Source organism: Triturus cristatus, chromosome 5_2 (assembly GCF_964204655.1).
Source record: "Triturus cristatus chromosome 5_2, aTriCri1.1, whole genome shotgun sequence".
Lineage (NCBI taxonomy): Eukaryota > Metazoa > Chordata > Amphibia > Caudata > Salamandridae > Triturus > Triturus cristatus.
Genome location: NC_140588.1, coordinates 505,985,174 through 506,013,107, shown reverse-complemented (window position 1 = coordinate 506,013,107; position 27,934 = coordinate 505,985,174). Strand labels below are relative to the sequence as shown.

The following is a 27,934-nucleotide window of genomic DNA, read 5'->3' as shown; positions in this document are numbered from 1 at the left end:
GGGCACAGCCTGGGCAGCTCTTAGTTGCTTTTAAGAATGAACCCCCCACCCCTTCACCGTCGTCCAGCTGCTTCCTTTCCCTCGCCGATCACTTGATCTCGTCCCTTGGTGCCTTTGCTCGCAATACCCCCCCCCCCCCCCCCCCCCCCTTCGTCTTGCATCAGTTAAAAGCCTTGTTCCTGCTGCCTTCTGCACTGCCACTGATTGACCGACAAGTCTGGCTGTTACGAGTGGACCCTTTCGTTCACCACTCTACAAGCATGTGGAATTGCTGCTTAACATGTTTTACTGCCCTATGGCATTCTTAACCTACATGTTTTTCGGACTTTCTTTCGGAGTTTGGAGAGTTCGATTTTGCCCAGCACAAAAGCCCCGCCCAGCCTTTATTAAAAAACAAAAAATTATTTTTCTATTTTTTTGTAATTTCATTCTATCTTGATGATATTTCGAAAGGCAGCAGTCTTCTGCAACACCGCCCGGTCCGGCAGCGAGGGCGAAGGTTAGACCTCCCTGCACGAATTGGGTTACTTATTTTTTTTTTTTTTTGCATCAGGCATTACTATGACAACTGCTGCAGCTGCTCGCTAGATAAGTAGCGCGGGTTCACGGAGCAGCAGCAGAGGAGACGGCCCTGCCCCACTGAACACAGAGACGCAGTATCGCAGCAGCCCAGCCTCCTCGCTGGTAAGTACCGCTGCTTGTTGGCAACCCTTCCTCGCCCTCTGAAGAGGATGCAGCTTCTGCGAGGTAACACGTTTGCAGGTGCAGGCAATGTAGACAGATAGTCACGGCTAGCTGTTAGCACAGACAGCCGACCGTGCCTGCACACAGCAGCTCCTTTCTTAACGCACGAGCCCAAGTAGAATGCAAATGTCCTACCGACACGACTGTCTGCCCGCAGGGCGCGCGCGACTGAGACACCAAGACACCCTTTCTTGCAAGCGCAGCGTAAAAGTTCGCCACGAACAAACTTTGGCTCTTTATGGCGCTGAGCAAGTAACTTTTGTGTGACTGCTTTGAGTGATTGAGTGATGTGTTCTGGGCTTTTCTATCTGCAGACAGGGTAGATAGTTACTATGTAAATAAACATTTAAGTGCGTTTGCTTTCAATGTGATATCCACTTACATTTAAGAAGGGGCATTCTGTGATGCACGTGACCGATACACGCTGTCACAAAAAGTGCCCAAGAACATACTAATTATCTCCTGAATATTTCTTGACCGGATGCTCCTTTGTTTGGACAGCCTAATGTGCGCGCCTACAGGGTACTTACCTGTGTATGCAGGAGTGCTTTAGCTGTAAATCAATAATAAGTGCCAGGGCCCAAATGTGTGTTGAGAAGCCCGCAGCCCGCGCTGATTAATGAGTGGCGGTGGGCGCAACTGGCAACCACCACCGGCTCAAATTAAACACTTGCATACAGCATGTATAGCAGCAGTTCCCACTATGCGCACCACCTACCAAATAGCCGTCGATTTTTTCGGCAGTTGTGGGTTTATCTCTTTTCCTAGTAGCAACTTTTTTGCGTGTTTACCTGCATAGAAAATAAACGGTATTGCATAGATTGCTGTACCATATTATGTCGCTCAGTTCATAGCGAAGCACACGCATTACTTCAACATACCAATAGCTGAATTGCGTGACAGTGACTGAGGAAGGACGGCTGGTACTGGCTGCTTTGCTCACTGGCATTAGGGATCACGGTCCACAGAATCAGGACTGGCTGAGATGTGCAAAGTCTTTCTGGAGGAATTCTGTCAAAATGTAAGTTTTTTCTCCAATTGCATATCTGGACTAAGGGTCGGATTTGGGGTCATTTCAGGGTCGGCCTCCCTACAAAAGTTGATTAGCAATCTAAACTCAAATGTTTGTGGAGATTCACATACAGCCTGCAGGTAATCTGCCATTATGAAAATGCACATATAGTTTACCTTGGGAAGGGCAGTCCCATGGTCTATAGGGTTGTAGGGAAAGAGTATCTCCATCAGGAACCCGATTTTCATCGTGCTGAAAAAAAAATAGGAATGTGCAGATTCATATTTGCTTCAGATGTATGCATGCAGAATTTCCTATTCAATGGAAAATCTAGTTGTGTAAGTTTAATGCATTGAAGCAGTAAAGGGATTCACAAATGGTGGTAAAAAAACACACAGGAAAACATACAACAGCCGAGTTTTCCTTAACAGTTGGCAATTTGCTACAAGCCTGGGAGCAGTCATGCAGGAGAACACATCCACTGTTAAACGCCCTCCAATATCTGTAGGTGGGGATGAAGGTCGGGCAGTGAAGAGCAGTTGGTGGAGGGCAGTTCTGTTCACGCTATCCGCATGAGTACTTCTAAACTAAGTCACTCATTATGAGTGGAAACTAGAGTTTCTTCTAAGGGTGGGCGGAATTTGCGAAAGTGACTTTCGCAAATTATGGCGAAAATGTTAAAAATCTCCGCAAACACGTGGAAATATCGCGAAGATGCGGAAGTTTTTTTCCTGCCTGTTCGCAGTATTTTCTGCGTGGTCGCGGCTCGCCAACTTACCCATGCGGTTGCTCGCGGGCACGGCCATCTTGTTTTCACTCTTCTCGCGGTGCATGATCGCGAGAAGAAAGAAGTGATCGCGCGACCAATGACATTACTGCGGGAGCGAACTGTCGCGAAACAGCGCAAATGGCTACCAACAATCCAACATCTCGTGGAGAACACGACCGGATCGGGAAAACTTGTCGGCGAACGCGGGGATTCAGGTAAGGCGATCGCGCGCGCGTGAGAATGTATTATTTTACAGCGCGAGCAAGAAACAAATTATCGCTAAGCTGCGGAATGCGGAAATTTTGACATTTTCACGCTCTCCGCGGAACGCGAAAATGTCAAATTATCGCAATTTCTGCGAGCGGAACAGAAATTTAGCCCAGGCCTAGTTTCTTCTCGAATTCAGAATTCTGACTAATGTGGTCATTTTGTATGTGATACTTATGCATGCAGAAGTACATAAAATCAGGTCAAAACCTCTGGATAAAGGCCTAGAATTCAAAAATTACCTGTGAAAATGGAGGCGAAAACACTGATTTTCAAGGTAATGACCTTTTCTATATATGTCTGAGAACAGTGTGGTAATTTTACATTATATTCTTACTGATTCCTGCAGAATTTAGTAATTCCAGGTGAAGCGTTGGAGCATCAGAATTCCTGATACCTTTGAAATGAGGGCCTTAACAGTCTGATGCCTGTAACATTTATTCATCTCATTCCTTGTCCTTAGAAAAAGCTAAAATACTATTTTTATATTGTTTAAATGTGGCTGCTGAACCATTAAATCAATTTGGAATAGTCACTGTGACCTACTAAATAAAAAGTCATTTTGAGTTCATAGGAGTTATGTCTGGCCTATAAGGGAGATTAGTTGATTGCCCTTTGACCTTTCCATTTTGTGTAAAGACCACGTTGGTAGCACACTGATTGTACAATCACTGTTTTGGCCTGTTCATGTCCAGTGTGAAGGTCCCACCCATATCCGAGAGGACTGTTTATTGGCAAAAGTGCGTTAATACTGTGTGGTGGGTCTTTTGATCTTCCCACAGACTGCATAACTTTCTGGCACGCAGGGAATTCTGTTTCTTAAACCAAAGTTTGATATTTGCATGGCGTTCTGGGTAGACAAATGTTGTGTTATGCATGCAAGCCACTTCCCCGCGACTGTAGTTTTCAGAAATGTCTGGGATTGCTAGTCCTGCCTAAATCTACTCGCACCCCAAAAAGCCACCTAATTCCATGCCTATTTCGTGCACTTCCAATGGGCCATTCCTGTCCCGGACAATAGGCCTATATTTACATTCACGAGGACTGTTATCCTCAGGAGAATTGTGGCAAAGAAATGGTATCATGTTTGCTATCATCTCTTGAATTTTCCCATCATTTTGGAACATTTTGGCTTCCTATTTAATGCCAGTGCCTGCTAAAATACTTTTTCAAAAAACGTCTTTAAAATTACTTGGCATTATGGGTAAAAGCCAGAATAGGGAATGCTTCAAATGATGGTCTGTGTGTACACGCAGAATCTTGAGACAATTCAACAATGCAGGTTTTTTTTATCCCGATTTTGTATTCATTAGAGTGTCCATTATCAAGTCACACATGGTCAGTACACAGTCAACATGTAAAACACAGCTTCTTTGTTGGCTCTAGGCAGTGTAGGCTTCTGAACAACCTTCAAACACTTTACATGTATGTGACACGGAATTCTGTACCTCAGCAAGGAGCCAGATGCTTACAGATTTTTTTCCTAGGCCTAGAAAAAATCCAAGCAGAGTCTGGCTTCTTGCTGTCGCACAGAACCTTGTGTCTGTGCCCCAGCATAGAGCCAGATGTTGTTTGGATCTTTTCTTAGGCTAACAAATATTCCATACAGCAACTGGCTCTGTGCAGAGGCGCAGTTCTGTAGGAGGCAGGGGGTGCAGCAGGGGCTGACCCATTGCCCCTCTGTGTGTAAGATAGTTGTTGATGGCAGTAACTCTGGCAAACAGCTTACAACTTAAAATGGATGGGTCGCAGAGGAAGAGTGTGGCAGAGGAAGATGAAAAAGAGGCAGAGAGAGTATGTCTAACAGGGCTCAAGTAAGTCAAACCATGCCCATGCACCCGTGCCAATTGCCTTTAATTCAGATAGGCTGCTCTGTCTCACTGAGCCAGTAAAAACTGAACATTTGTTATTTTGGGGTTTGGAATATGAAAGTCACTAATGGTTCGTCCAGCTTGTACTGGTCACATGTGTGATACAATGGGCTAATTCATATATTTCAGAGTGGCTTGCTTTGCCTATAAGGCACTTCATCTAGAATTCATATATCATATATCATTGCTCCTCAATGCCAGATCAGGAAAGACCCAAATCACTGACATTTCTATTTTTCTTAAGTTACACAGCTGAGACTTTCCTCACATTACCAACACTTCACTCAGCAAACACTCTTAATCCATCCTAGAGTCTTTTCTCCATCGTAGCTAGCCATCACACCAGACGAGTGCAAAGTGCCAACCCCAGGCAACTGGTCACACTAGACCGGGACAAGTGTAAGGTTTAAGGCCTACCACGATGGAGCATGGGTCGGATACAGACACCAGGGTCACCCCAGTCAGAAGTTTTACCTTCTGAATTAGTCTCTGAAAAGGAAGTCAAATATCCTCCGTGGGATAAAGCAGCAGGCTGTGGCCAAGAGGTGTTCTGTGAGCATGGCTGGCTTTTGGATGAAGTCCTGATGAAGCTGTTAACATTTGGTAGGAAAGCTCAGAGCAGGAAAAATTCAAAATTTGCACACAAATGAAGTTTTCTTTCTGGCTGGATGCTTTTTAAAACATTTCTATGTTCTGAATTGGTCACTTTTTTGGAACTCATATTCCTTGACCATGGCAAGGCTGCAAGCTTTAGCCAAACAGGGCTCCACAAGGCCCAATACCTTCTCTGCGACATCCCCCTAAAATAGATTTGCTGCTGCAGAAAAGCTCTAAAGGGGAGCAAACTGAATCTTTTGTCCAGCTGCAACGCACCTTGTCGTATCAACTGGGCAGATTGGTCCTGGTCTTCTGTTGGTTCTCCAGGCAAAAATCCCTGAAAAATATTCTAAGACCGTGCTGGTTGGGTTAGGCAGGAGGAGTACACTCTGAGGCTTATCTAAGGGCATCAGGACGTAGGGTCTCCACTTAAAGTTAGAAGCCACCAGCAGGGCCCAGGGCAGGTCCAGTGGAAAATGGCCAGCTGGTCTCTTTAAGAAAGTGGGTTTTTTTGTAGCTTTTGTGTCCTTGAAGCTTAACAGGAGGTCAGCCAACTGATTCTTGGAGTCCAATTCTTGGTCCTGGGTACAACTAGGAGCAGTCAGAGCCATGAGGTTTCTCATCACAGCTCACAACTATAGATGCAGTCATTATCCTGTCTTCCATAAGTCCAGCAGTGTTCTGAGGATGGTACAGGGGGTGCCACATTTATGCCCACTACAAACCCATGGGTGGGGGAAATTCCTGGTCACAGAGGTAAAAGTTCCCAGGGGTGCCCTAACCCCTGTTGCAGCACTTCCTTGTGTTTCTGTAAAGTATTCCACAGTTTCCTTCTATACCTAAAACCAAGAGGGCAGAACCTTTCTTCTCCTGTGCAGAGCTCCCTGTGCCCACCCAGAGGTGTGGCTTCAATAATGGGTAATCCGTCTCCTGTTGTCACTCAAAACCGCTTCTGGGGGCAATTCCTCTCCTACTGGGATTGGTGCCTGGCTGACTGGCAGGACAATAATGGGGACCAGCCCAGATATGAGCTACATCAGCCTGTGGCAGGCTAGGCATCCTTTGAAGTTGATCAAGTTCCAGGTTACAGTTCAGCTGGCTAATATGCCAGGGGAGGTCAATAGCTCACCCTTTCTCACAGCTCTGGGAGCCACTTCACACCTAATCAAGGAGCCATTTGGTGCCTGAGTGACAGAGAACACTGTCCAAAAGGTACATTTGTCTCCGACAAGAAACGGACAACTTTCTGAAAGTGTTGTTTTCAAAATAGTAATATAATGTTCGGCATCACTATTAAGTTAGATTTTAAATTATTATTAAAAAAAGTCCTTGAATCATTTTTCTAGCTACTTCCAAACTAAAGTTAGGTATTATAATGTGTTATTATATACCCTAGTGCTCCCCTATTGGAGATCCAGCTTATCACAGTGAAAAACGTCTTTGGTTCGTTTTCACTGAACATAAAATAAACATTTCCTACTTTTTTAATAGCTATGCACCCTGCCCTGTAGACATTTGGGGCCTACCTTTAAGGTGACGTGTGAGTGTTAAAAAGGAAGTATTTGACCTGGCATAAGGATTATTTTGCCAGGTTGAGTAGGCCGTTCTAAAACTGCCTACCCAGGCTGCAGAAGCAGACTTGAAGACATGTTTTGCATTGTAGCTTTAGTGGTGGCTCAAATAAAACTACTGATCGGGATGAACTTGGTCACTGTATCTGGCCCATGCTCCATCATGGTCAGCCTTATACCTTACAGTAGTCCTGGTCCAGCATTACCAGTTGCTCAAGGGGGGCGATTTGCACTTTCTGATGCTATTTTTATCTAAAACTGTAAAAATTCATATCTCTGGTTCCTCTTATTGTATTGTTGTCATTTCAGTGTAAATATGTTCATTAACATATTCTCAATGTTTTAAAAGTGGAGTGGGATTTTTACTATGTTGTGCTTTAGATTTTTTTTAACAGTTTTGTACTTCTAAATACTTTATATATTTTCTTTTGTTAAGCTGATCTGCTCTATATCATAGCTACCAGGGGTTGAGCTCAGGTTTAGATTACTGAAACCTTTACTGGACCTAACAAGAATATTGACATTATCACTTGTGCTTGGGCTACCATCCACCCCATCTGGTGGACCACTTTCACACATTGGTGTCCAGAAGTGGGATACATAACTTGTGTTTTAGCAGTATCACTCGCTAATTTTATTGGAAATTAGAAATCCCTAAATTGAAAAGAAAGCAAATTAGAATATTGATTTGTAGTCAGTGCTAGTTAATTGGATAATTTTAGATTTTTCTAAATTATGTTTGATTCCCATTGTTGCACCTTTTAAAAGGCTAAGGAAACGTGAGGTTGGATCTGGCTACCTTGACAACTCTCACAGTGGTGAAGATGAAGGCCCTATGAAAAGAAAGAAAGTTGATGCTGGGCCGCAATGACAAGAAGGTGGATTTTGAAAAAGCCCGAAAGCCTGGGAATAAGCACCCCAAGCATGGATTTTCTCTGAGGAATAGGCAACTGCAGAGGATGAAGGAGAATGTGGCAATCTTTCTCAACATGGATTCTTTGGTGCATCATCCGGGGATGGAAGTGAAGTGGGCTCTGCCAGCATAGGTCCCTCTTAACTGGAAATCCGCCAGTTGGAGCTCAGTGATATGCAATCAGAAAGGGAGTCACATGCCTGGGTGGCAACCAAAGCTCTGTAGGAAAAGAAACTGGCACTAGTGGAGAAGAAATTGACCTTGGAAGAAAGAAGACCCAGCTGGGTTTGATGCCCAGTGGAAAAGGTGGCAGCAATGGAAAGGTGTTGACAGGTGGGCCAAACATCCTTTGCTTGCCCAAGAGTAGTGAGCCTAGGATAGTGGTTGGGGACGACATTGACAAATGGTTTGCTTCCTACAAAAGGGCATTGAGAATGCCCAGGTTAGGTCAACAGCAATGGAGATCCTCACTGTGAGAATCTGTGCCAACAGAGGGGAGGGATACCGTTTTTTACTCTAGAAAAGGGGATAGCTGACTTCTACACACAAATGAAGGATACACTGATGAAGACATTTGGTCTCACACCTGAGGAGTACTGGAAGAAGTTTCAAGACACACATAAAGGCACACAACACCCCTGGATTGACTTTGTAGATGTCTCACTAAAGGCACGAGAAAGCTGGGTGAAAGGCAATACAGTCACTACTTATGATAGGCTATATAGTCCAGGGGGGTGATCCCAAAAAAGGGGTCAGACCCTCCTAAGAGGAAATAGGGGAGCAACTAGGATTACAAAAATAGTTCTCACAAGGGCCCAAAAGCTTAAACAAGAGGGGGAGTCTAGTGCCTTTTTCAAACCTAAGTGAGGAGGCTACAAGGGGAAGTATCCTTTTTAACCCCATGAAGGCTTGGGTGTGCCTGGACTGTCAAAAGCCATGGCATAAAAGGGAGACTCAGTCTGTTCCAAGAAGACCTCTACTGATGGGCAGTCCCTTGGTATTGCTAGTCTAGGAATTGGGGTAGATGTTTGCCCAGGAAAACTAAGGGGTATATTGAAGCCACCTTAGTCGCTTTAGGTAGGGTGAATGTTAAAGCCCTGGCTGCCTTATCTCCCAGCATGGTGAAGTACAGGGAATGACAAATCATCAATGGGACCAAGGTTGAAGCTCTGAGGGTTACTGGTGCCAGCATGACCACAGTGGTGTACTGGCTGGCTAACCTGCAGCAGATTATCCCAAATAATCTCCAGAGGGTAGTCAATAATGAAAATGAGGTGAAATTTCTTCCCATGGCAATGGTCACTTTTGAGTGGGAAGTATGTTCTGGCCTGAAGATCGTAGCTGCGAACCCTGCCTTTCCAGTTGTGTGTCTTTTGGAAAAAAACTGTGGAACATCTACTTTCTCTGAAGAGGCAAGGAAGACTCATGCAGAAATATTGGATATGCTTTGCCCAGACAGCCCGTCAGGGAAGTCAAGGAAGTCTGAAGTCTGAAGTCTGGAACAATGGCCTAGGTTCCCATAACAAAGAGAAAGGGCAAGAGGTGTTGGAAACCAGTCTTAAATCTTTCCACGGCCCAGAATAAATGTGACCCCCAGGGGGAGACACTGGATCCCCAAGGGGAATAAGAGCCTACCCTTAGAGACCTGCCAAACCTCTCTGAGTTACATGGGACAAGAGGACCCTCCATGGAGAAAGCCTGTGAAAAACAATAAATATTCCCAATCCTTGAAGGCCTTCAGTGCCAGGCTGAAGTCCAAGAGCAGTGGGATACCAGTGGGACCCATAGGATCTACTAGTAGGAAGGTGTTCTGTACCGTGAGGTTAGGGCTCCAAAATCTGGGACAACTAGGAGATTGCTAGTTCCCAATCTTTGTTATGGTATTGAGTTTCGAGCTGAGAAGTAACCCCTCACCTGAACATAATAGCACCCCTTTCATCTTTTTGATGCTACAAGAAAGAAATTGAGAAAAAAACAGTATGAAATTAGAGATTTTGCATTTTCTGTTTTTTAATGGGTGTCATTGAGCCTTACTGTAGGAAATGTGCTCTTCTGCATGGTCACTCATGGTTTTTCGCCTTTTTCTGGACCCCATTTTTCTGGTATGAGTATTCTATGCACAGTGATACTGCTATTCAGTGAGACAGTGCATGTACATTGGACTCAAAATCATATTAGTTACATTTATTTCACCCAATTTGTAATTTTAACTGCACTTTAAGGCCATTATAGATGGCACAAAAATGCACCAATGCCATGGAATTTAAATGTTGTGTGAGGTGGGTTGCAGTATGTATATATATCATCCAGATATGTGACAAAAAATATGTTGGCCAGAAGCACCACTGTGCTCTAGCTGAGCTGCACTTTAAACACACTGCATTGACAAATGGCAAGGAAAAGTGACAATGCCAGATAGGAAAATACTATTTTGCTATACTAGTAAGTCACCCATATAGTAAGCCGATAGGACAGGGCACACTACATATTGGGGTTAGCATGCTCTCACAGTGCAATAAAACAACAAAACCTATTTTCCTGACAAAAATTTGCTAGAATTTTTCCTCAACAGATTTAGATGGAATTATACTTTTTATTTCGTTGTGCAATTGGGAAAATGTTTGAAAAAACTTTAAAGTTATTTCCCACTGTTAGAAATGGGGGTCTCTAGTTGGCAAGGGTTTGCACCTTTGTCCAAGTAGTGACCCATCTTCCTAGTCAGGGTAAGAGGGATACTCTTCTAAAATACCCCCTTCTCACCCCCTGGGTAGCTTGGCACGAGCAGACAGGGTTATCTCAGAGGCAGTGTGTAAAGCATTTGAGTATGCATAGAGTAACACAGTGAAAATACTATAAATGGACACCACACCACTTTAGGAAAATAAGTACAACTTTATCTAAACCAAACAAGACCAAACACAACAAAAATCCACACTACAGTTATGAAAAATATGCAGTTTGCAAGAAAACCTTAAAATTGTAGAAAATATCCACAAAACACAGTTCTTCCGAGTCAGCAGCTCCGTCCGGGGCTACCGCAATGCTGAAAATGACAGAGTATAACAATTCCAGCTGACCGCGTCGGTGTGGGGTCAACTAAAGTGAAGACAGCCTAGGAAATAGTACCTTTCTCATTGCGGTCGACACAATGATATGAGCCGGTCGGGGCAATCGTTGCGTTTGCGCTTCAAAAATGGAAGCGGTGCAGGGTGCGGTGCCCTCACGATGTGGTGCAGGCAGCGACTTGGTGACGATCGTCCAGACGGCGTCGGTGAGGCCAAGGCTTATGGTGCAGGATGAGACTGTGCTCGATGAGTTGCTGGCAGGTTCTGGTGCAGGCAACGGAGCTGATCAATGTTCCGGTTGAGCTGTTATACGTCGGTGACTTCCAGGCAAGGTAAAGCGAGGCGGTGCGGAATGCGGTGCCCACAGGACACGATGCGAGCAACGGCTCGGTGACGATCATCAAAACAGCATCAATGAGATCAAGGACGCAGTGTGAAGTGTGGTGGTGCCTTCTGCGTGGCCGCCAGGACAAGGAATCCTGCGACGGACTCGGTGACAGAGTGGGTTGCCCTTTTCTTCTGTGGCGACTGAAACCAGCGGTTCCACAGAGGGTACCCAGAAGGATGGTGAGGTCTTTGCTGTTCCTGAGACCTCTTGAATAGGGGGCAAGCTCCACTTTCAAGCCCTTTGAGATACTTTCTCAAGCAGGATACACATACAGTTCCTGTCCTTGACAGAAACAGCTAATGCAGGCCAACCCCAGACAGCACATAGCAACCTACAGTTTCTTCCAGCTCTTCTCCTTGGCAAAGTCAAACGTTATCTAAAAAATCTGGGGTCTAGGGCCCAACTTTCATAGTCCAAAATCCTTTGTTTTCTGGTGGCAGAGAATCCCTTTGCCCAGCCAAAACTAGTTCTGTCCTCTCTAGTGCAGCTTCCTGGCAGGAGGTGGAGACAGCATTGTCCAAAGCAGACCAGGCCCATTCAGGTGTGAAAGGAATCTCCTCCCCCTACTCTAAATGCAGCCCAGGTCTATTCAGCCAAGCCCTGACTCACCATGTATAGGCAGAACCCACCTCAACACCCAAAGTGGCTGTCAGAACAGAAAGCACATCCCCAGTCCCTGTCACTACAAAGCCAGACGGCCAATACACAAACCTAGAAGAGGCACATAGGATGGCTATGCAAGAAAATACATACTTCCTAAAAGTGGTATTTTCAAACACAGAATATAAAAATCATCCTTACTAAAAGATGCATCTATATATTCTGAGTTCAGGCATACTAAACTTTATTTGCCCATCTTGTTCCCATAGTCAGTTGTGCTTCTAAAATATTATAATTAAACTCCCCATTCTATCATATGGGACAGATAGCCTTTCAATAGTGAAAAACAAAATTGGCAGTATGTGAGTATCAGAACACATCAATACATGTCCTACCTTTCCCATACACAGAGGTATATTGGTCCGACTTTAGGGGTGACTCACATGTAAGAAAAGGGAAGGTAAGGGCATTTACAGGCTGCTTATGTGGGTGGCACAATCAGTGCTGCAGGTCCACTAGCAACATTTGATTTACAGGCGCTTGGCACCCACAGTGCACAATACCAGAGACTGACTAGTAAATCAAATATGCCAATCATGGAATCACCAATCCATAACAGCAATTTGCAGAGGGAGCACTTGCCCTGAACAGCAGTGGCAAAGTGCCAAAAGCATCTAGACCAGCAAAAACGAAGTACAACACACAGCAAATTCACAGGCAAACATACAGGGGAAACCCAGGCCAATGATGCCAGGTCTAACATGTACATCATTTTGGGACCCTGATTTAATAGTGAAATCATATTTTTGATCATGGAAATGGTAAAAGTAATTTGTAATAATGTAGTTTGTGCTGTCTGAGCCAAGGCTGACCTAAAACCATTTTGGCACTCTTCCCATCCAGAGTTGAAATACACATTCTTGGTTGGGACAGTTAATGATCCATGCTTAGAAAACAATAGCCTGTCTATAAGTCCAAGAAGAGCAGATAACCATTATGATATAATGGGGTAACCCACAAATGTCTAAGGACCTGAGTAGCAATCGATATAGAATACCATGGTCCTAGACGTATTTTTCAACTACAATTCGGTTATGCAAACAGTTTAATCTTAGAGAACATTCATTTTTCAAAGACCACATCAGATATGTATGTGTTCAGCATCTGGTTATTGATGCATAACAAAAAATGCATAAAATGCAAATATGTACATCCTCAAATGACACAACGGCATCAAATATATCTCCAATAGTGACTGTTTATTGTATCTCAATTATTTATATACCAGTTCACCATCTTAAATCTTTTAACAGGGAGGTTGCTCCAAAGGTAGTGTGAAAAAGAAAAAGAGAATTGTGCTCATGAATAGAACAGAAGGAAGGGAATCAAGTCAAGATAGAATTTCAAAACAAAACATTTTCACTTTGTTATCATAAGCGAACCAGCTATGATTTCTAATAACACCAGTTCACAACTAGGCCTGTCATATCTGATGTGGTCTTTGAAAAATTAATGTTTGCATAACCAAATTGTAGTTGAAAGATACGTCTAGGACCATTGTTTTCTATAACAAGGTGAATTGACCTGAAAGATGTGAAAACACTGCTCCCAGAGCAAAGAAAAAGACCTGTGTGTTGGGATGTGTTTTGTTAGTCTAGCAGGATGACCATTGGGCTATGCCCAGGAACTTAATTGATTTAAAAGTGGCCTCCCGTGTCATAGGAAGTTGTCGGATGACATCTGGATAGGCCACTTCCTTTGTGCATTCAAGCCTGACCTTGTAGAGTGGCGTACTATTTAAAAGTGCCAACCTAAGTCATAGGCACTGTAAATATGGGACCAGGGTGAGCTACAGCAGCCCCAAACAACCACGCTAGGGTTACAAATGTGAATGAGCATCAAAGATGACGTAAAATATAGTCTTTATCTTGTATTACTTTCAAAGAAATAGGTCAGGTAGCAATCACAGTGGGAGGAGAGCTTCCTCCATAACTGGATAGGAGTGACCACAAAAGAGGGGCTACTCATTACTCTGGTCCTATTTGTCGGTGGACAAGTAGGCAATACACAAGGGGAGAAGGTTTTCACCTTCTTGAATTTTGACAGAGAGAGGCACTGTGGGATTGTTTGCATTAGGGCATACAGTAACAGTTGCAAAATTGGATAGGTCTACCTCTGGGAACCTTTACCCCATTGGTTAAGGGGGGGCAATAGTCACCTCCAACCATAAGCTAGTGCCAGACATAAATGTGACATCTCCTGGCACCCTCTTCAGAACACTAGTGGATGTGAGAAAGAGCTTAAAAAACGGAACCTGCTGTCTGTGACCTAAGAAAAGCACTGAACAACTAGACTTGTTGAACAAAGAAGTAGACTCCAGCAGTCATAAGGCTGTCCTCCCGTTCAAGCTACAAGGACAGAGAAAGCTGCAAACTGACATTTTCCTACAACTGTCTTGCTGACCATTTCTAACTGCCCTGGACCCTGCCGCTGGCCTCTGCTGCATTGAGTCCTGATCCCCAAGTGCTCTTCATGAGATCCTGGAACCCTTGCCTGTGTCTGGCTGGACTTCTCCTATCACCCTTGAAAACACAGGACTTATACATTTATTCAACTTCAAGCACTCTGGAGGACTGGAGCAAACCTGCCAAACAGATCCACCCCAAAGTGCTTTGTCCCTAGGATGAAGATGCAGGTTTGGCTGGACTTCTCCTACCACCCCTGAAAACACAGGACTAATAAACTTATTCAACTTCAAGCACTGTGGAGGACTGGAGGAAACCTGCCAAACAGATCCACCCAAAGTGCTTTGTCCTTAGGCTGAAGGTGAAGGTTTCTCCCACTCTCTGCTTCTCTCCAGCAGAAAATCTGATTAAACAGGATCTTACAGAGAAAGTATCTGGCCTCATGAAGCCCTCTTTGGCTATAGCCTGCAGCCTTGCCCTGCTGAGGGATTCTGAGCTCCAAAAAGTGACTAGGAGTGAACGTAGATAGTCTTGCCTGGTCTAAAGTATCTGAGCAGTGATAGGACTTCCCTGGGTGTGAAATTCAAATTTCTTCTTTTCTGAGCTTTCCCTCAAAAAGACAACAGCTTCACCGGGACCACGTCCACAGTGCCTATCAGCCTTGTAAAGCCCTCTGCCTGCTGCCTTGCTCTGCTGAAGAGTTTGGACTTCCATTTTTGAGACTTAGTTTCAATGTAAAAAACCTCTGACCAGGTTGAACCTTGTTTCTGTGTCCAACTTGCGCTCCATCTTGGGTGGCCTTAAATTGTGTCTAAGTCTCAGTCTACTGGGATCAGTTGACCGTGGTTGGTGCCTAATGCTTTTTGGCACTATATTGATTTTAAAATATATATATCGGGTTCCATGTATTTGATTTTGGTTTGTCCAGGTGTCATTTTACTTGATTCTATTTTTCTAATTCAATTTGGTATTTTTATTATTTTGTGTTTTGAATTAAATATTGTTTTGCTACACCATAACTGCTTTGGACATTGCCCTAAGTTTCTCCCGTCTGCTCTCTACCATAGCTTCCAGGGAGTCTACCTCAGGTTCACCCTGATAAGGATTGTGATTATTACTTGACGTGGGTAATCACCCTCCCAACTAATGACCCAATTTATCACAACAACATAGTGCACATTTGAAAATGTTAATATTGTTGTAGTTTTTTTTAAAAGTGTGAGACCATTATGACTGCTCAAAACTGATGTCTTGCAAAGTGAAAGGTTATGTCCTGCCAGCAGGGCCAATATTTTGTCCCATCTCCCCATTTTATCACAATCCTTTTACCAAGCATACAGCAGCAGTCTGTGCATTTTTAACTTACCTTTGTACCTGGGTTTCACTCCTAGCCTGGCGTGCCTGGCTCCAGGTAACTAATCCTCCAAGTAGCCAATCCTTCAGCTCATTGCCTCTTAAGGCCAACATTCTCTGGACTGGGCTTGCCCCTTGAAAAAGGTAGAGAAGGAGGTAGCTTATAATCCAATACAGTTTATTGCAAGTACATCGCAATAGGCCACAGCCACATACACAGCCAGAGGCAGGCCCACTTTGTCAACTCACACGCATGCTAGAGCCCCTTCCATTTCAGGTGATGATGATACCTGGTTACAAAATCTCACATCATCACCTGGACACAGAGCATCACATTACATCAATTACCCAATGCACCCACAACATAATAGAAATAACAAGATATTTATATACATGGAAAAGACATGGTGATAAAACGGCAAAAGACATAGCGGTCATACCATAACAGGTTTGTGTTCAAACACATATATCATGTAAAGATTTATTTCAAACATAGTCTCGTAGATGCACCAGCTTCCTCGGAACCCATTGAGGTCTCACACATCGGTTCCCTATTGAAGCCTATAAAGAGCCATTATGCTCCTCACTCACTGGATCCAATAATGAGCTACTGGATTCATTCTCTACAGGGTTGAACTTAGCCATCCTGCTAAGGTTTTATATCCTGTGAGCACACGTTTTTATCACATTTTTTAAACAACTTCACAACTTTGAAAGGTTGACTGCATTTAGACGGCTTCCCCTTCTCGGCGTGGGGATTTGATTTTTACCCAGTCCTCCAACTGTACAACAGTTTCCTTCACGACTTTCCTCACATCATAGAGTGTTTTCCTCTGCTCCTTCTTCTCTCTCTCCCTCCCTCCGCCCTTCGATATTACCAACCTGATCATCCATCTTTTTTATTCTTTCAATCACACACCCTGGAACAGTATTACAACTGGGAAACCTCCCCTTAAACACTGAACAGTTGAAACCCCCACGGTTGAGTGTGGTGTTAAATGATATTCACGTACTTTCTTCTCATGACAGTCAGTCTCCCACTTCATACCACACACCAAAGACTGTTGATGTGTTTCCTTAAGGACCTTGATAAAGCGCTCCATGACACTATTGGATTGAAGGTGGTACAATGCTGACTTCTTATGCTTTATCACTGAGTCTTTCAAAAAAGTCTCCACAACACCAGAGGTTATCTGGACACCATTATCAGTGAGCACTGAAGAGGGGAAACTCTCCATCTCAAAAAGTTCCTCCAGAAATGTTATTAACTCATATGACTCAACTGAGTTTACTATTCTGATCTTTGGCCACCGCGCAAACATATCATCACAAACTATGACATACCTGTCACAAGACTTCACCGCGACCGGTCCTAAAGTGTCTTGCGCAATGTCACTCCCAAGGGCCGAGTCCTGCATTTAAGTACTCTGTCACTTTTTTCACACTTCAGGCAATTTCTTACTTCTCTCTCTATAAACAAATCCATAGCTGGCCACCAGTAGTTCTCTCTAACTCACTCCTTGGTTTTTTAAATGCCCATATAGCTGTCATGTGCATAGTCCACCAAATGTTTCCTAATTCCACCCTGTAGAACCAACTTGTTCCCTCTAAATAACAAACCACGGACAACACACAATTCATCCCTCACTTGTCAATACCCAAAAATCTCTTGCTCACAATTGCCTTTGGAACACCAACCTCCCCGAACCATCCTTATTACCTTTTGCAACTACTCAACACTCTGAAGTTCACCCTTCCATTCAGACTCCTGGATGACCCTTTCCATCACCATACACACCTTCACCATCATCAAAATGTTCCCCTGCAAAATGGTCTCCCTCCTCTATACCATCCTCCTCATGTGTGTGACACATCCTGAAGAAGCAATCAGACAGAATGTTGCATACACAAGGCACATAATACACCTCAAAATTTAACTACTGTAGGGCAACCACCCATTTGTGGATGTGATGTGAAACCAAATCATTGCCATTCTTAGAATATACTTCCTAAGAGGCTCACAAACCATTGTCCCCAAAACATTTTCTGAGTTTCCTTAAGACCCAATAAACACCCAATACCTCTCTTTCCACAACTGAGTGGTTGACCTCATCATCCCTTAAGCCTCTTGAAATGAAAAGAATTGTTCCTGTCATGACCTACGGACCTCTGAATTAAGACTGCACCCAATCCTTTAGAAATGGCATCAGTCATAATCTGTGTCTCATCCTGAACGTCAAAACTGCCTAACTCTGATGCACCCTCCAAGCTTTCCATTATGTCCTTAAACTCTCCCTCACAAGATCTAGAACTCTTTGCATTTCCAAACAAAGCCCTCATGCACATAGTTCTCTCATCACACCTGGGCATGAACTTGTTATAAAACTTGGCCATATCTTGAGATTTTACCAATTCCTCCTTGTCTTGGGATGGTGGTAGGTTTTTGATGGCACACACCAAGGCAATCTTGGGTCGAATGCCATTGCCCGAAATCAGATGGCCCAAGTACTCTATTTCATGCAAATTAACTTTGCACTTCTCAGATTTTAAAGTAAGCCCAATTTCCTGTATCTCCTCAGCACATCGCACAACTTCTCGTCATGCCCGCCATTGTTAGTACCCTACACTAGTATGTCATCCTGATAGACCTTTACCCCTTTGACACCTTTCAAAATACTCTCCATGTTCCTGTGAAAAACCAATGTCGCAGAAATCAAACCAAATGGCACCCTGAGAAATATGAAGGTGCAAAAGGGAGTGACAAAAGTGGTGAGTTCCTGTCAACAAGGATGAAGCTTGAGCTGGTGGTATGCCGATGATGTCAAATCGAGAGAGGAACAATGCTTGACACCATTAAGAAATCATAAAATGTCATTGATATTCGGAAGTGGTATATGGTCCACAACAACCGATTTGTTGAGTTCTCTGAGGTCCACAAACAGTCTGGCCTCCTCATTGGCCTTGCCTGCCATCACAACTGGTGCAACCCATTCCAAGGCTTCAACTGCCTGGATGATGCCATTATCCACCAACTTATCCAATTCCACCTTCATACTTTCCCTTACCAACATTAGAACCCCTCGCTCTTTGGCAGTTTTTGTTCAGCCCTCATTTTTAGCTTAATCAAGTGCAAATATTCCTTAAGACAAACCTACCTTTTCCTGAAAATATCAGGAAACTTTTCCACCCATGCATCATCACCAGTTGCAATCGTCCCTACTGTGGGAACATCTCTGACCCTCACCAGGGGATCCTCATTAAGGTCAAGATATATATTTAAGTCACGTTGATGTAACTAACTAATGAGGAAATCTCGCTTGATCAAAACATAGATTTTACCTGGTACTACACTGTCCTTAAACTCAATAGTGCCCCAAATGTACCCGAGTAGCTTAATGGGTTCACCTCCATACCCCTTTGGTTTTACATCTGGTTTCAACAGTTTTAACCTAAATTTCAAACAACGTTCAAACAAAGACTTAGGAATGAATGTTATCTTTGCACCCCATCAGCAAGAATTGTCTCGAAGGGTCCATCAGGCATACCATCTTTCGTTTGCAGTATGGCAACATTCACAATCGATCTATTAAGATCGTCATCATTATCACACCCAATCTTAAATACTTTCTTAGCTCTGTTGGTGGAAATGCACCACTTCACGAAATGGTCCTTCTTCCCACACACATTGCATAGAACTTTCCACCCGGGATAATTCTTGAAAGTGACCATATAGCCAGCATTCCCCCATTGGAAATACTTCCCTCAAACATTTCAGTTTGGTTTTGGTTGCAGCTTTTTTTTGCACTATTTTGATTTTTGTAGATTTATCTTGAACCATTTTTACCACTACATTGTCAGATATCTCAATGCTACTATGCTGGTCCTAATAATCTCCACATAAGCTTTTGAATGTTCATACAATTTAGTATTTGTGATTACTTCTTGCAAAGAAGGGTTGTCCTTCATCCATGTGTTTTCCTGTGCTTTCTCTAATGAACACCCCAACATAAACTGTTCCCTCAGAAGTGTTTGCGGTTGCCACCAAAATTGCAAGCTGAAGCCAACCTACGAAGCTCTGTTACATATTCCTCCACTGACTCTCGTTATCTTTGCATCCTCTTCCCAAATTGATATTGCTCGAGCACTGTGCTCAATTTTGGGAGATAATGTGAGTCCAATTTTCTTAGACAAATCTCGTATTCATTGAGATTTGCAGCATCAGCATTAGATAGATCTGGAAGACCTTCAAACACCTCCTCAACCTTAGTGATGTCCCTCACACCCTTGTGTAATGGCTGAACACCTTCTTCCATTTTAACCAAGTTACCGGTGGGTCACCCGGTGATGCAAGGAAAAATTGAGGTGGTGTGACGTTCTGCATGATGCACAAAATAAGCAAGCTGATAGAAAATAAACAGTGATTATGTTTGGCTGTACAAGTTTCTAGCCGATAAAAAGGCTCCTGAATCGCCTAATTCAGGACCAATGCCCATAACCAGATCACAGTATGAAAAATGATGACATATAAAAGAAGTGCAAAGTCAAAGGAAATACGGTTAAGCAAACAGGTGCAGCAAAACAGAAGTAGTTTACCACCCAAGAGGGTTGTGTTCAATATAATGGCTGTAAGCAATTCTCAGGAATTCAGCAGAACACCAGGCGCAAGGCTATGTCCAGTCATGCCTCAAAGACACACTATTGCCGCACAGGGGCCTGGACATGCCCAAAAGATATGCTTCAGCTGCACACCATTGTTCACCCTACCAGCACACTGTATAGTTGTGCACTGCTGAAGGAATGGTCACGTCATCGCAGGCAACAATGACTAGGAGTAGCTGTCCAAGCTTAACACAAACTCTTGTTGCGGTGTCAAGTCAGCTTGTTAATTTCACCCAGAGCTGAGACAGAGAACTAGCCTCCAATTGCTGTTAGACTTACACTAGGGTTGCCAGGCAACACAGTGTTGATGCATGCTGCAGCGCGTCATGTCTCGTTGACTGCAAGGCATAAACAGAGATTGCCAGACAAACACACGTTGGCACACGGTATAGCGTGTCTCTGTTGGCAACTCCCTTGAGCTCCTCAGAATACCACGATGCTTGTCTCAATTGCCCTCTCTCAAGCTCAGAGCGCAGTCATCTTCTTGTGCAGTCTCTTGAGATCACAGTGCAGCCGTTGTTACACAGGCACACCCTTAAACAACTATCACCTTCATGTGAGGGGTAAGAGCACCAATCGAGTATGCAGTATAATTCAATTATAAAAAAACAGTGTTGATGTGTTAGGGCCAAAACTCTACGATGTCTCCTGCTGCAGCTGTCAGAATCCAAATGTAAAAGGTAGAGAAGGAGGCAGTTTTTAATCCAAATGGAGTTTATTACAAGTACATCGCAATAGTCCACAGACACAGCCAGGGGCAGGTCCACTATGTCCTGTCACCAACCATCAACTCCCACACCTTCTAGAGCTCCTTCCATTCCAGGTGATGATGATACCAGGTTACAGAACACCACACCCCTCTCTCACACTAATTACAAGTCTGGCGGTCCAAGACTTGCAGGGGCACGGCAGTGGCGGTCAAGCCACCGCTGCACTGGTAGTCCAACCGCCCCATTGCAAGTGGTGCGGTCTGACTGCTATTGCACTGCTGCAGCCAGTGACATGGCATTCAAGGCCTCAGTAATATGCTGATGGTGCTGCTGAGGCACTGCCATGCATATCGCAAGTTTCAGGATGGCCAGCGGTGCCATAGAGGTTTTTACTCCATGAAAAGTCTGGCATTCCTGAAACAAAGGGAGGGGGAGCTACAGGGCCCACTGTTGCCCATTTGCATGGGGATGCATGCAGGGGGCCACAACATGCCATAAAGGAACTGTTTTTGATGTTCCCATTGGGGTGCCAATTTTCAGAGGCACCCCCGTGGAACCACCAAAAGCAGCCCACCAGACACAAGGAAACTAGTAGTCTGGCAGGCAGTGCAACCACGGGTTTGGCGGTCTGCTCCCACATCGCCAAACTTATAATCTGGCTCTTAGTGGGATTGACAGTACAGGCGTGACTTGCAAGACAAATACCATGGTACTTCACTTTGTGGTAGGTCATGCCTGTACTGTCAGACTACGTATAAGACTGGGTCGATCCTAGAAACCAGAAACACCCTTTCTGAGTTGAAAAAAAATCATCTTGTGACTGGGTGTTGGGGGCACACATAGAGGTAGCTGCAGGAGCCTTGGAAGTAGGACAGGTAGTAGCAACCATAAACGTGCCCCCTCCCTGGCTCTGCCAGTCTCTCATACATAATAGCTGGATTTGTAGTAATAGATTTGCTGTGAAGATGTCTCCAGGAGGGGAACAACCTTTACAACGCAACTTTTACAACGCACTACACTTACAATGCATTTTTTACAACGCAACATCCACTACAACGCATTCCATTACATCGCATGACACTACAACGCATTTTTAAAAACTACCTTTACAACGCATTCCATTACATCGCATACTACCTTTACAACGCATACCATTACAACGCATAATATTACACTATACTATCCAACACTTACCCTACTGTTGCACCCCCTGGAGTTAGAATAGTAATTTTTACCCCTATACTATCCAACACTTACCCTACTGTTGCACCCCCTGGAGTTAGAATAGTAATTTTTACCCCTATACTATCCAACACTTTCCCTACTGTTGCACCCCCTGGAGTTAGAATAGTAATTTTTACCCCTATACTATCCAACACTTACCCTACTGTTGCACCCCCTGGAGTTAGAATAGTAATTTTTACCCCTATACTATCCAACACTTACCCTACTGTTGCACCCCCTGGAGTTAGAATAGTAATTTTTACCCCTATACTATCCAACACTTACCCTACTGTTGCACCCCCTGGAGTTAGAATAGTAATTTTTACCCCTATACTATCCAACACTTACCCTACTGTTGCACCCCTGGAGTTAGAATAATAATTTTTACCCCTATACTATCCAACACTTACCCTACTGTTGCACCCCCTGGAGTTAGAATAGTAATTTTTACCCCTATACTATCCAACACTTTCCCTACTGTTGCACCCCCTGGAGTTAGAATAGTAATTTTTACCCCTATACTATCCAACACTTTCCCTACTGGTGCACCCCCTGGAGTTAGAATAGTAATTTTTACCCCTATACTATCCAACAATTACCCTACTGTTGCACCCCCTGGAGTTAGAATAGTAATTTTTAAACCTATACTATCTAATACTTACCTTAAATGCAATTTAATATTATGCGTTGTAATGGTATGCGTTGTAAAGGTAGTATGCGATGTAATGGAATGCGTTGTAAAGGTAGTTTTTAAAAATGCGTTGTAGTGTCATGCGATGTAATGGAATGCGTTGTAGTGGATGTTGCGTTGTAAAAAATGCGTTGTAAGTGCATGCGTTGTAAAAGTGTGCGTTGTAACGACATACATCCTCTCCAGGATTCAGGTGCTTCGTGCTGACATCTGTATTTGGCCTTTAGACAACTAGTTGCAATCCTGGAAGATCAGTACTATGATTGATACAGTTTCTACTACTATATTGAAATATAGATGAGCCAACTCACCAGTGGTACTGGTAGTATGATTGATAGTGTGGAGGCATACCCTCCAGACTCTGGATCCTGGTCAGTCATGCACTATAGGTCAACCAAAAACAGGGCTGGAATTCATGTGTAAAAGGGAGCTGCAGCTCAAGAGCAATGCACATGGAAGGCAACTCATTCTTCTTTTGTGCAATGTTAGATCATTCCATGCATGTCCTAAGTCTTTTCTATTTGTGAGAGAGACAGAGAGAGAGCAAGAGAGACACACATATTATTATAACAGCACTTATAGAGCACCTACCTACTCCAAAGAGTGTCCCGGCGTGTTCCCTACTGGGTGGTTAGAAGGAGCAGGCACAGTTTCTTTAAAGAGCCAGGTTTTCAGCCTCTTTCTAAAGAACCCTGAATCACTCACAGCTCGTAAGTCAGAAGGGAGTTGAATCCAGGCCACCGCACAAAACCAGGTCAGTGATCTGCCACTGGCTCTCTGTTGGAGGATTCTAGGAGTGCACACCAGCAGCATATTTGAGAATTGCAGTTACCTGGACGGAATGTAAAAGCTGAATCTTGATCCCAAGTAGGATGGTTCATCACTGTGTAAAGTGGAATGTACCATCACCAGGGATTTAAACTTCACTCTTTCTTTCATAGGCAATCAGTGAAGGCCCCGGAGATGCAGCATGACATTAGCCCTCTTCGGGAGGTTGGGTTGGCATAGTCAATGTGAGACATAATCAAGGCTTGGATGACTGTTTTCCTAGCATGTACAGGTAGCAGTGGTAAGAAGCTCTTTAGCGTTTTCAAAATCCCAAAGCATGTTCCCGACAGTCATTTAATTTGAGGCCCAAAGGACAGCTTGTCCTTGAACCATATCCCTGAGTTTTGTACCGGGCCACCCTGAGGCGTACGTGGGGAAGACTCCTCATGCCAAGAAGAGAGGCAGAACTGTGGAGGAATGTTCCCAAAAAAAAGAATCTCCGTCTTGTCCTCATTAGATTTCAGTTGGGCCTTTTCTAACCAGGGACAAACTGCGCTGAGGCAGGCTTTCACATGTGAGCAGATTGCTTTACGCCCCTTATTCCAGGAAAAGAGCAGCTGTGTATCATCTGCATACGAGATTACTTTGGCCCCGAGTTTGTCAGCTATCTGAATTAACTGGGACACGTACATTTCAAACAACAAGGGGCTCAAAACCGAGCCCTGAGGTACCATAGTGTCAAATTTTTGAGGGGCGGCTGGGAAGGGAGGAATCCAAATTTGTTGCGTTCTATCTTCCATATAGGATTTAGGCCAATACCAGGCTACACCGTCCACCCCAACCTCCCGTAAATAGTTTAGGAGCAGGGCATGCAGCACCATACCGAATGTGTGTGTGTGTGTGTGTGTGTGTGCAAATGTGTGTGCATGTTTGGACGATAAGTGCTGGCAGTAATACAGTGACAGTGTCTTACCCAAACAAACAAGTTAATAGATTTGACCTAGCTCATTAGCTCATGAAAATACATCACCTAGGTTTAGTTTGAAGCCAAAAAATGAACAGTTCCTACCTTAGTTTCCTTCTTCTTACCCTCTATTATGTTCTTTTTATGCTTTCATTCATACTCTTAATTGTATTTTTTTTTCTGTTCTAATTCCTTTACTCCACAATTTTTTTAATGGGCTTTCGCTCTTTTTTCTTTAGCTGTGTCTGATTCCCTGGCTCACCATCTTTCTCCCCATCTTTCTTTCTCTTTACAGTATTTTCTATCCTCTTCCCCACAGTACAGTTTACATTCTGTACTGTATTACTCTCAACCGTTTTGTTTCCAACATTCCGCCTGCTTCATTGTATAAAAGTGCCTCGTGGAGCCTAGATCTTAATTTGGCAAAAATTGTGTCATTTTTTTCATTCATAGTATAAGTTTCTGCAATTGCATTAAATACAGCTACAGAGCATGTGGCGGGAGTGTATAAACCAATACAGTCCCTTGAAAGCTTTTTCTGCAGGATACTTTCAAAGTTCTTCTTAAGAATGATACATTTTCACAAATGCCTTTTCTGTAATTTCTTAGACGTGACTTTTGAGACTTCCGGTTATCCAAATAATTTAGAAGGGCTTCCCACCGCCCCCGTACAACATAGAAACTAGTCTTAACAGAACATGTTTCAAATGACCGATATTACACTCCATGGACCAGTTTAGATGATTTATTTATGATTTGTTTGCAAAGCGCTCAAAGCACTAATTAATATGGGGTAATTTCATTGGTCAGTGGTTGCACAATGTTCTGATGATGGCAAATGTCTAGATAGGAAATCCTAATGAGTTCACTACAATCTGAGCAAACTGTGTGAATGTTGTATGTGTTTTTCGTTTTACAGAATCATAAGGACTAGACAAACTCTCCACAATGTCTACAGAGTGCATGCAGCTGCTGGATCCCTCGGAAGACAGGCTGGACAAGGGGGACTCGCGCCTCAACCATCTAGGTAAAGGTTTCCCAGTGCTATGGGTTGTTTAGTAGCATACGAGTCTTCCCATACAAATGAACAGTGGCAGATTGAGCAACCCCCATGAAACCTGAGAGATCTGCCTTCTGGGCACCCATCTCGCGCCAGATGGGCCGGAGAGGAGTGCATTGCCCTGGGGTCGGGTTCCCTGCAGTTCCAGGAAAAAAATAGTTAGCCCCTTGCCTGACCTGATCCACATCAATTTCTGAGACAAGTCATTTCGGCTAACAGAAATATGAAACCAGCCTATGCCTGACTGAAACCATTCTACTCTCTCCCTGCTTACCAATCACATCGCTTGTGGGAACACTGGGGGGTATATTTACTAAGGTTTAGCGCTGTGTTTGCGTCACAAAAGTGATGCAAATCAACGCTAAATCTTTTTGACTAATTTACTTTCTAGCGCTAAACTTGTTTAGAGCTGGAAATTCACTCAAAAGTAGGGCAAAGAGCTGATTTGCATTGCTTAGCGCTAAGAGGGTGTACCATGGAGGGTGCATGGGCATTTCCATGCAACCACCAAACGTTTCTGACACTAAGTCCTACTTACTTAAAAAAGTAGACCGGGTTTAGCGTGAGAAAATAGAGCCCATTTCAAATAGGTGCTATGAATGAGAAATGCTTTCATTTCTCCTTTCTTTTCCGACTTTGTATGCGTGCTGCACTGTACAGCACACTACAAAGTGGGAAAAGGATTAAAGGTGTTCTAAGCATGGTATTTTGTACTGGAAGGATTACCTTCTAGTACGAAACCTATGCTAGACTCAAGGAGACACCCTTGTGGCGGCTGGCATCTACAGGGAGGGGGGGTGGGTGAACACCCACAAAGTAAATAAAAAATGTAAAGACTTACCAAACACGATGTCCTCTGCTCTGGAGCTTTTCTGTTGCCGATGCCCACAGGAACAGGATGACACATCTCCCTTTGCCAATCCTCGCACTGCCCTCACAAGCATGAGGACAGTGCTAGAATTGGTGGGAGGAGCCTCAATCAGCTCTCCACATCTCTCTGCAGGCTTTGGCTTTCTCTAACCAAGAGATGTTTAAAGTGCGCATGTGTGACCGGCCGCATCAAGACAGCCAGCCAAAATGACATGCACACTTTAAACAGTGAATTACCCACCCTCCTCCCTGCTGCTGTCACTAAGCAACAGTCCCGTCCCCGTCTTAATGCTTGGCTCGGGACGGGGGATGTAAAATAAAATGGTAATAAACTACCATTTGATTTTCCATCTATGGGGCTTTGGGGGGAATTTAAGTGGGCTGACGCTCCTCCGCTCAAGCGGAAGAGCCACTCTTGTTACGCTATGGTGCAAAGGAGTATCAGTGGCTCACAGCAACATATTTCTGCACCGGAGCTATTGAGAGGGGAGGAGAGTGCCATTTTTCTGTAAATATGGTGGTCTCCTGCTCTCTTCTCACACAGCACAGCATTTGCGGCTGCTGCACTGCGCTGCATGAGAATTAGTAAATCTGCCCCTGGGAATCCCTGTGTAAAACAAATTGAACAATGATTCAATGAACGTCACTTGCGTTTCAGAAACATCTCATTTCAAATTGGTAAAGGAAATTTTAACTCCTACAAAAAGTTATCCCTCCTTATACTCACAAAGTGCAAATGAACTAGAGGCGATTTCTCAAGTCTGAATTCTAAAACGTCATATTTTAAGTTACAAAACATGTTCATTTCGGTTTCTTTGGAAACCTTAAGGGTAAATGGCGGAATTGCAAGCTTGTAAAGCTATTTTCAACTTTTATTTTGTGTTTTTTAAGATTTTAGAATACGTTGTAGTTTGTGTGGCATGAGCTGCAGTCACATAATATCCCAAAAGTTGGCCATATGCAGGTGTTGCAAACAAAGGCACCTGTCATATTGTCAATGTAATAACATTGCAGTACTATCAAACAGTAGCCAGTGCGGGCCTGGCCGTGTCACGACACTCCATGTTTTTGGTGGACCCCCTAGATGCTTCTGATGGAAGGCAGGGCTATTAGATCATGCTTTTAAATGAACTGATCAGCTCATGTCCATTCATTATTCATTTCATCATGAAGACGAAATACAAGCTAAGGTGTAAGACAGGATCTGCAATCTGAAATTTGTAAAAAATAAGAACTGCAAACGTTTTCCTTGAAGAACAATAAAGTGCTAAGTAAAAGTGCACTTCTACTCCGCCAATCAAAATCAGGATGACGCCTGATTCTGAGCATTATTTATAAGTTAAAGTGCCAGTACCCCTGCTGTACATTATAAG

At 43.7% G+C, this 27,934-nt stretch overlaps 1 protein-coding gene across 1 annotated transcript in view; it reads left to right on the top strand.

Annotated features, from left to right (window-relative positions):
* Positions 1-211: 211 nt before the first annotated feature.
* The window catches only part of PPP1R17 (protein phosphatase 1 regulatory subunit 17), a 191,722-nt gene continuing 163,999 nt past the window's right edge, over positions 212-27,934 (top strand). The window contains exons 1-2 of the mRNA XM_085606632.1: positions 212-684; positions 25,551-25,658. Coding sequence (XP_085462758.1) covers positions 25,580-25,658 — 79 coding nt within the window. The 5' untranslated portion in view covers positions 212-684; positions 25,551-25,579. The remainder of the gene's footprint in view (positions 685-25,550; positions 25,659-27,934) is intronic.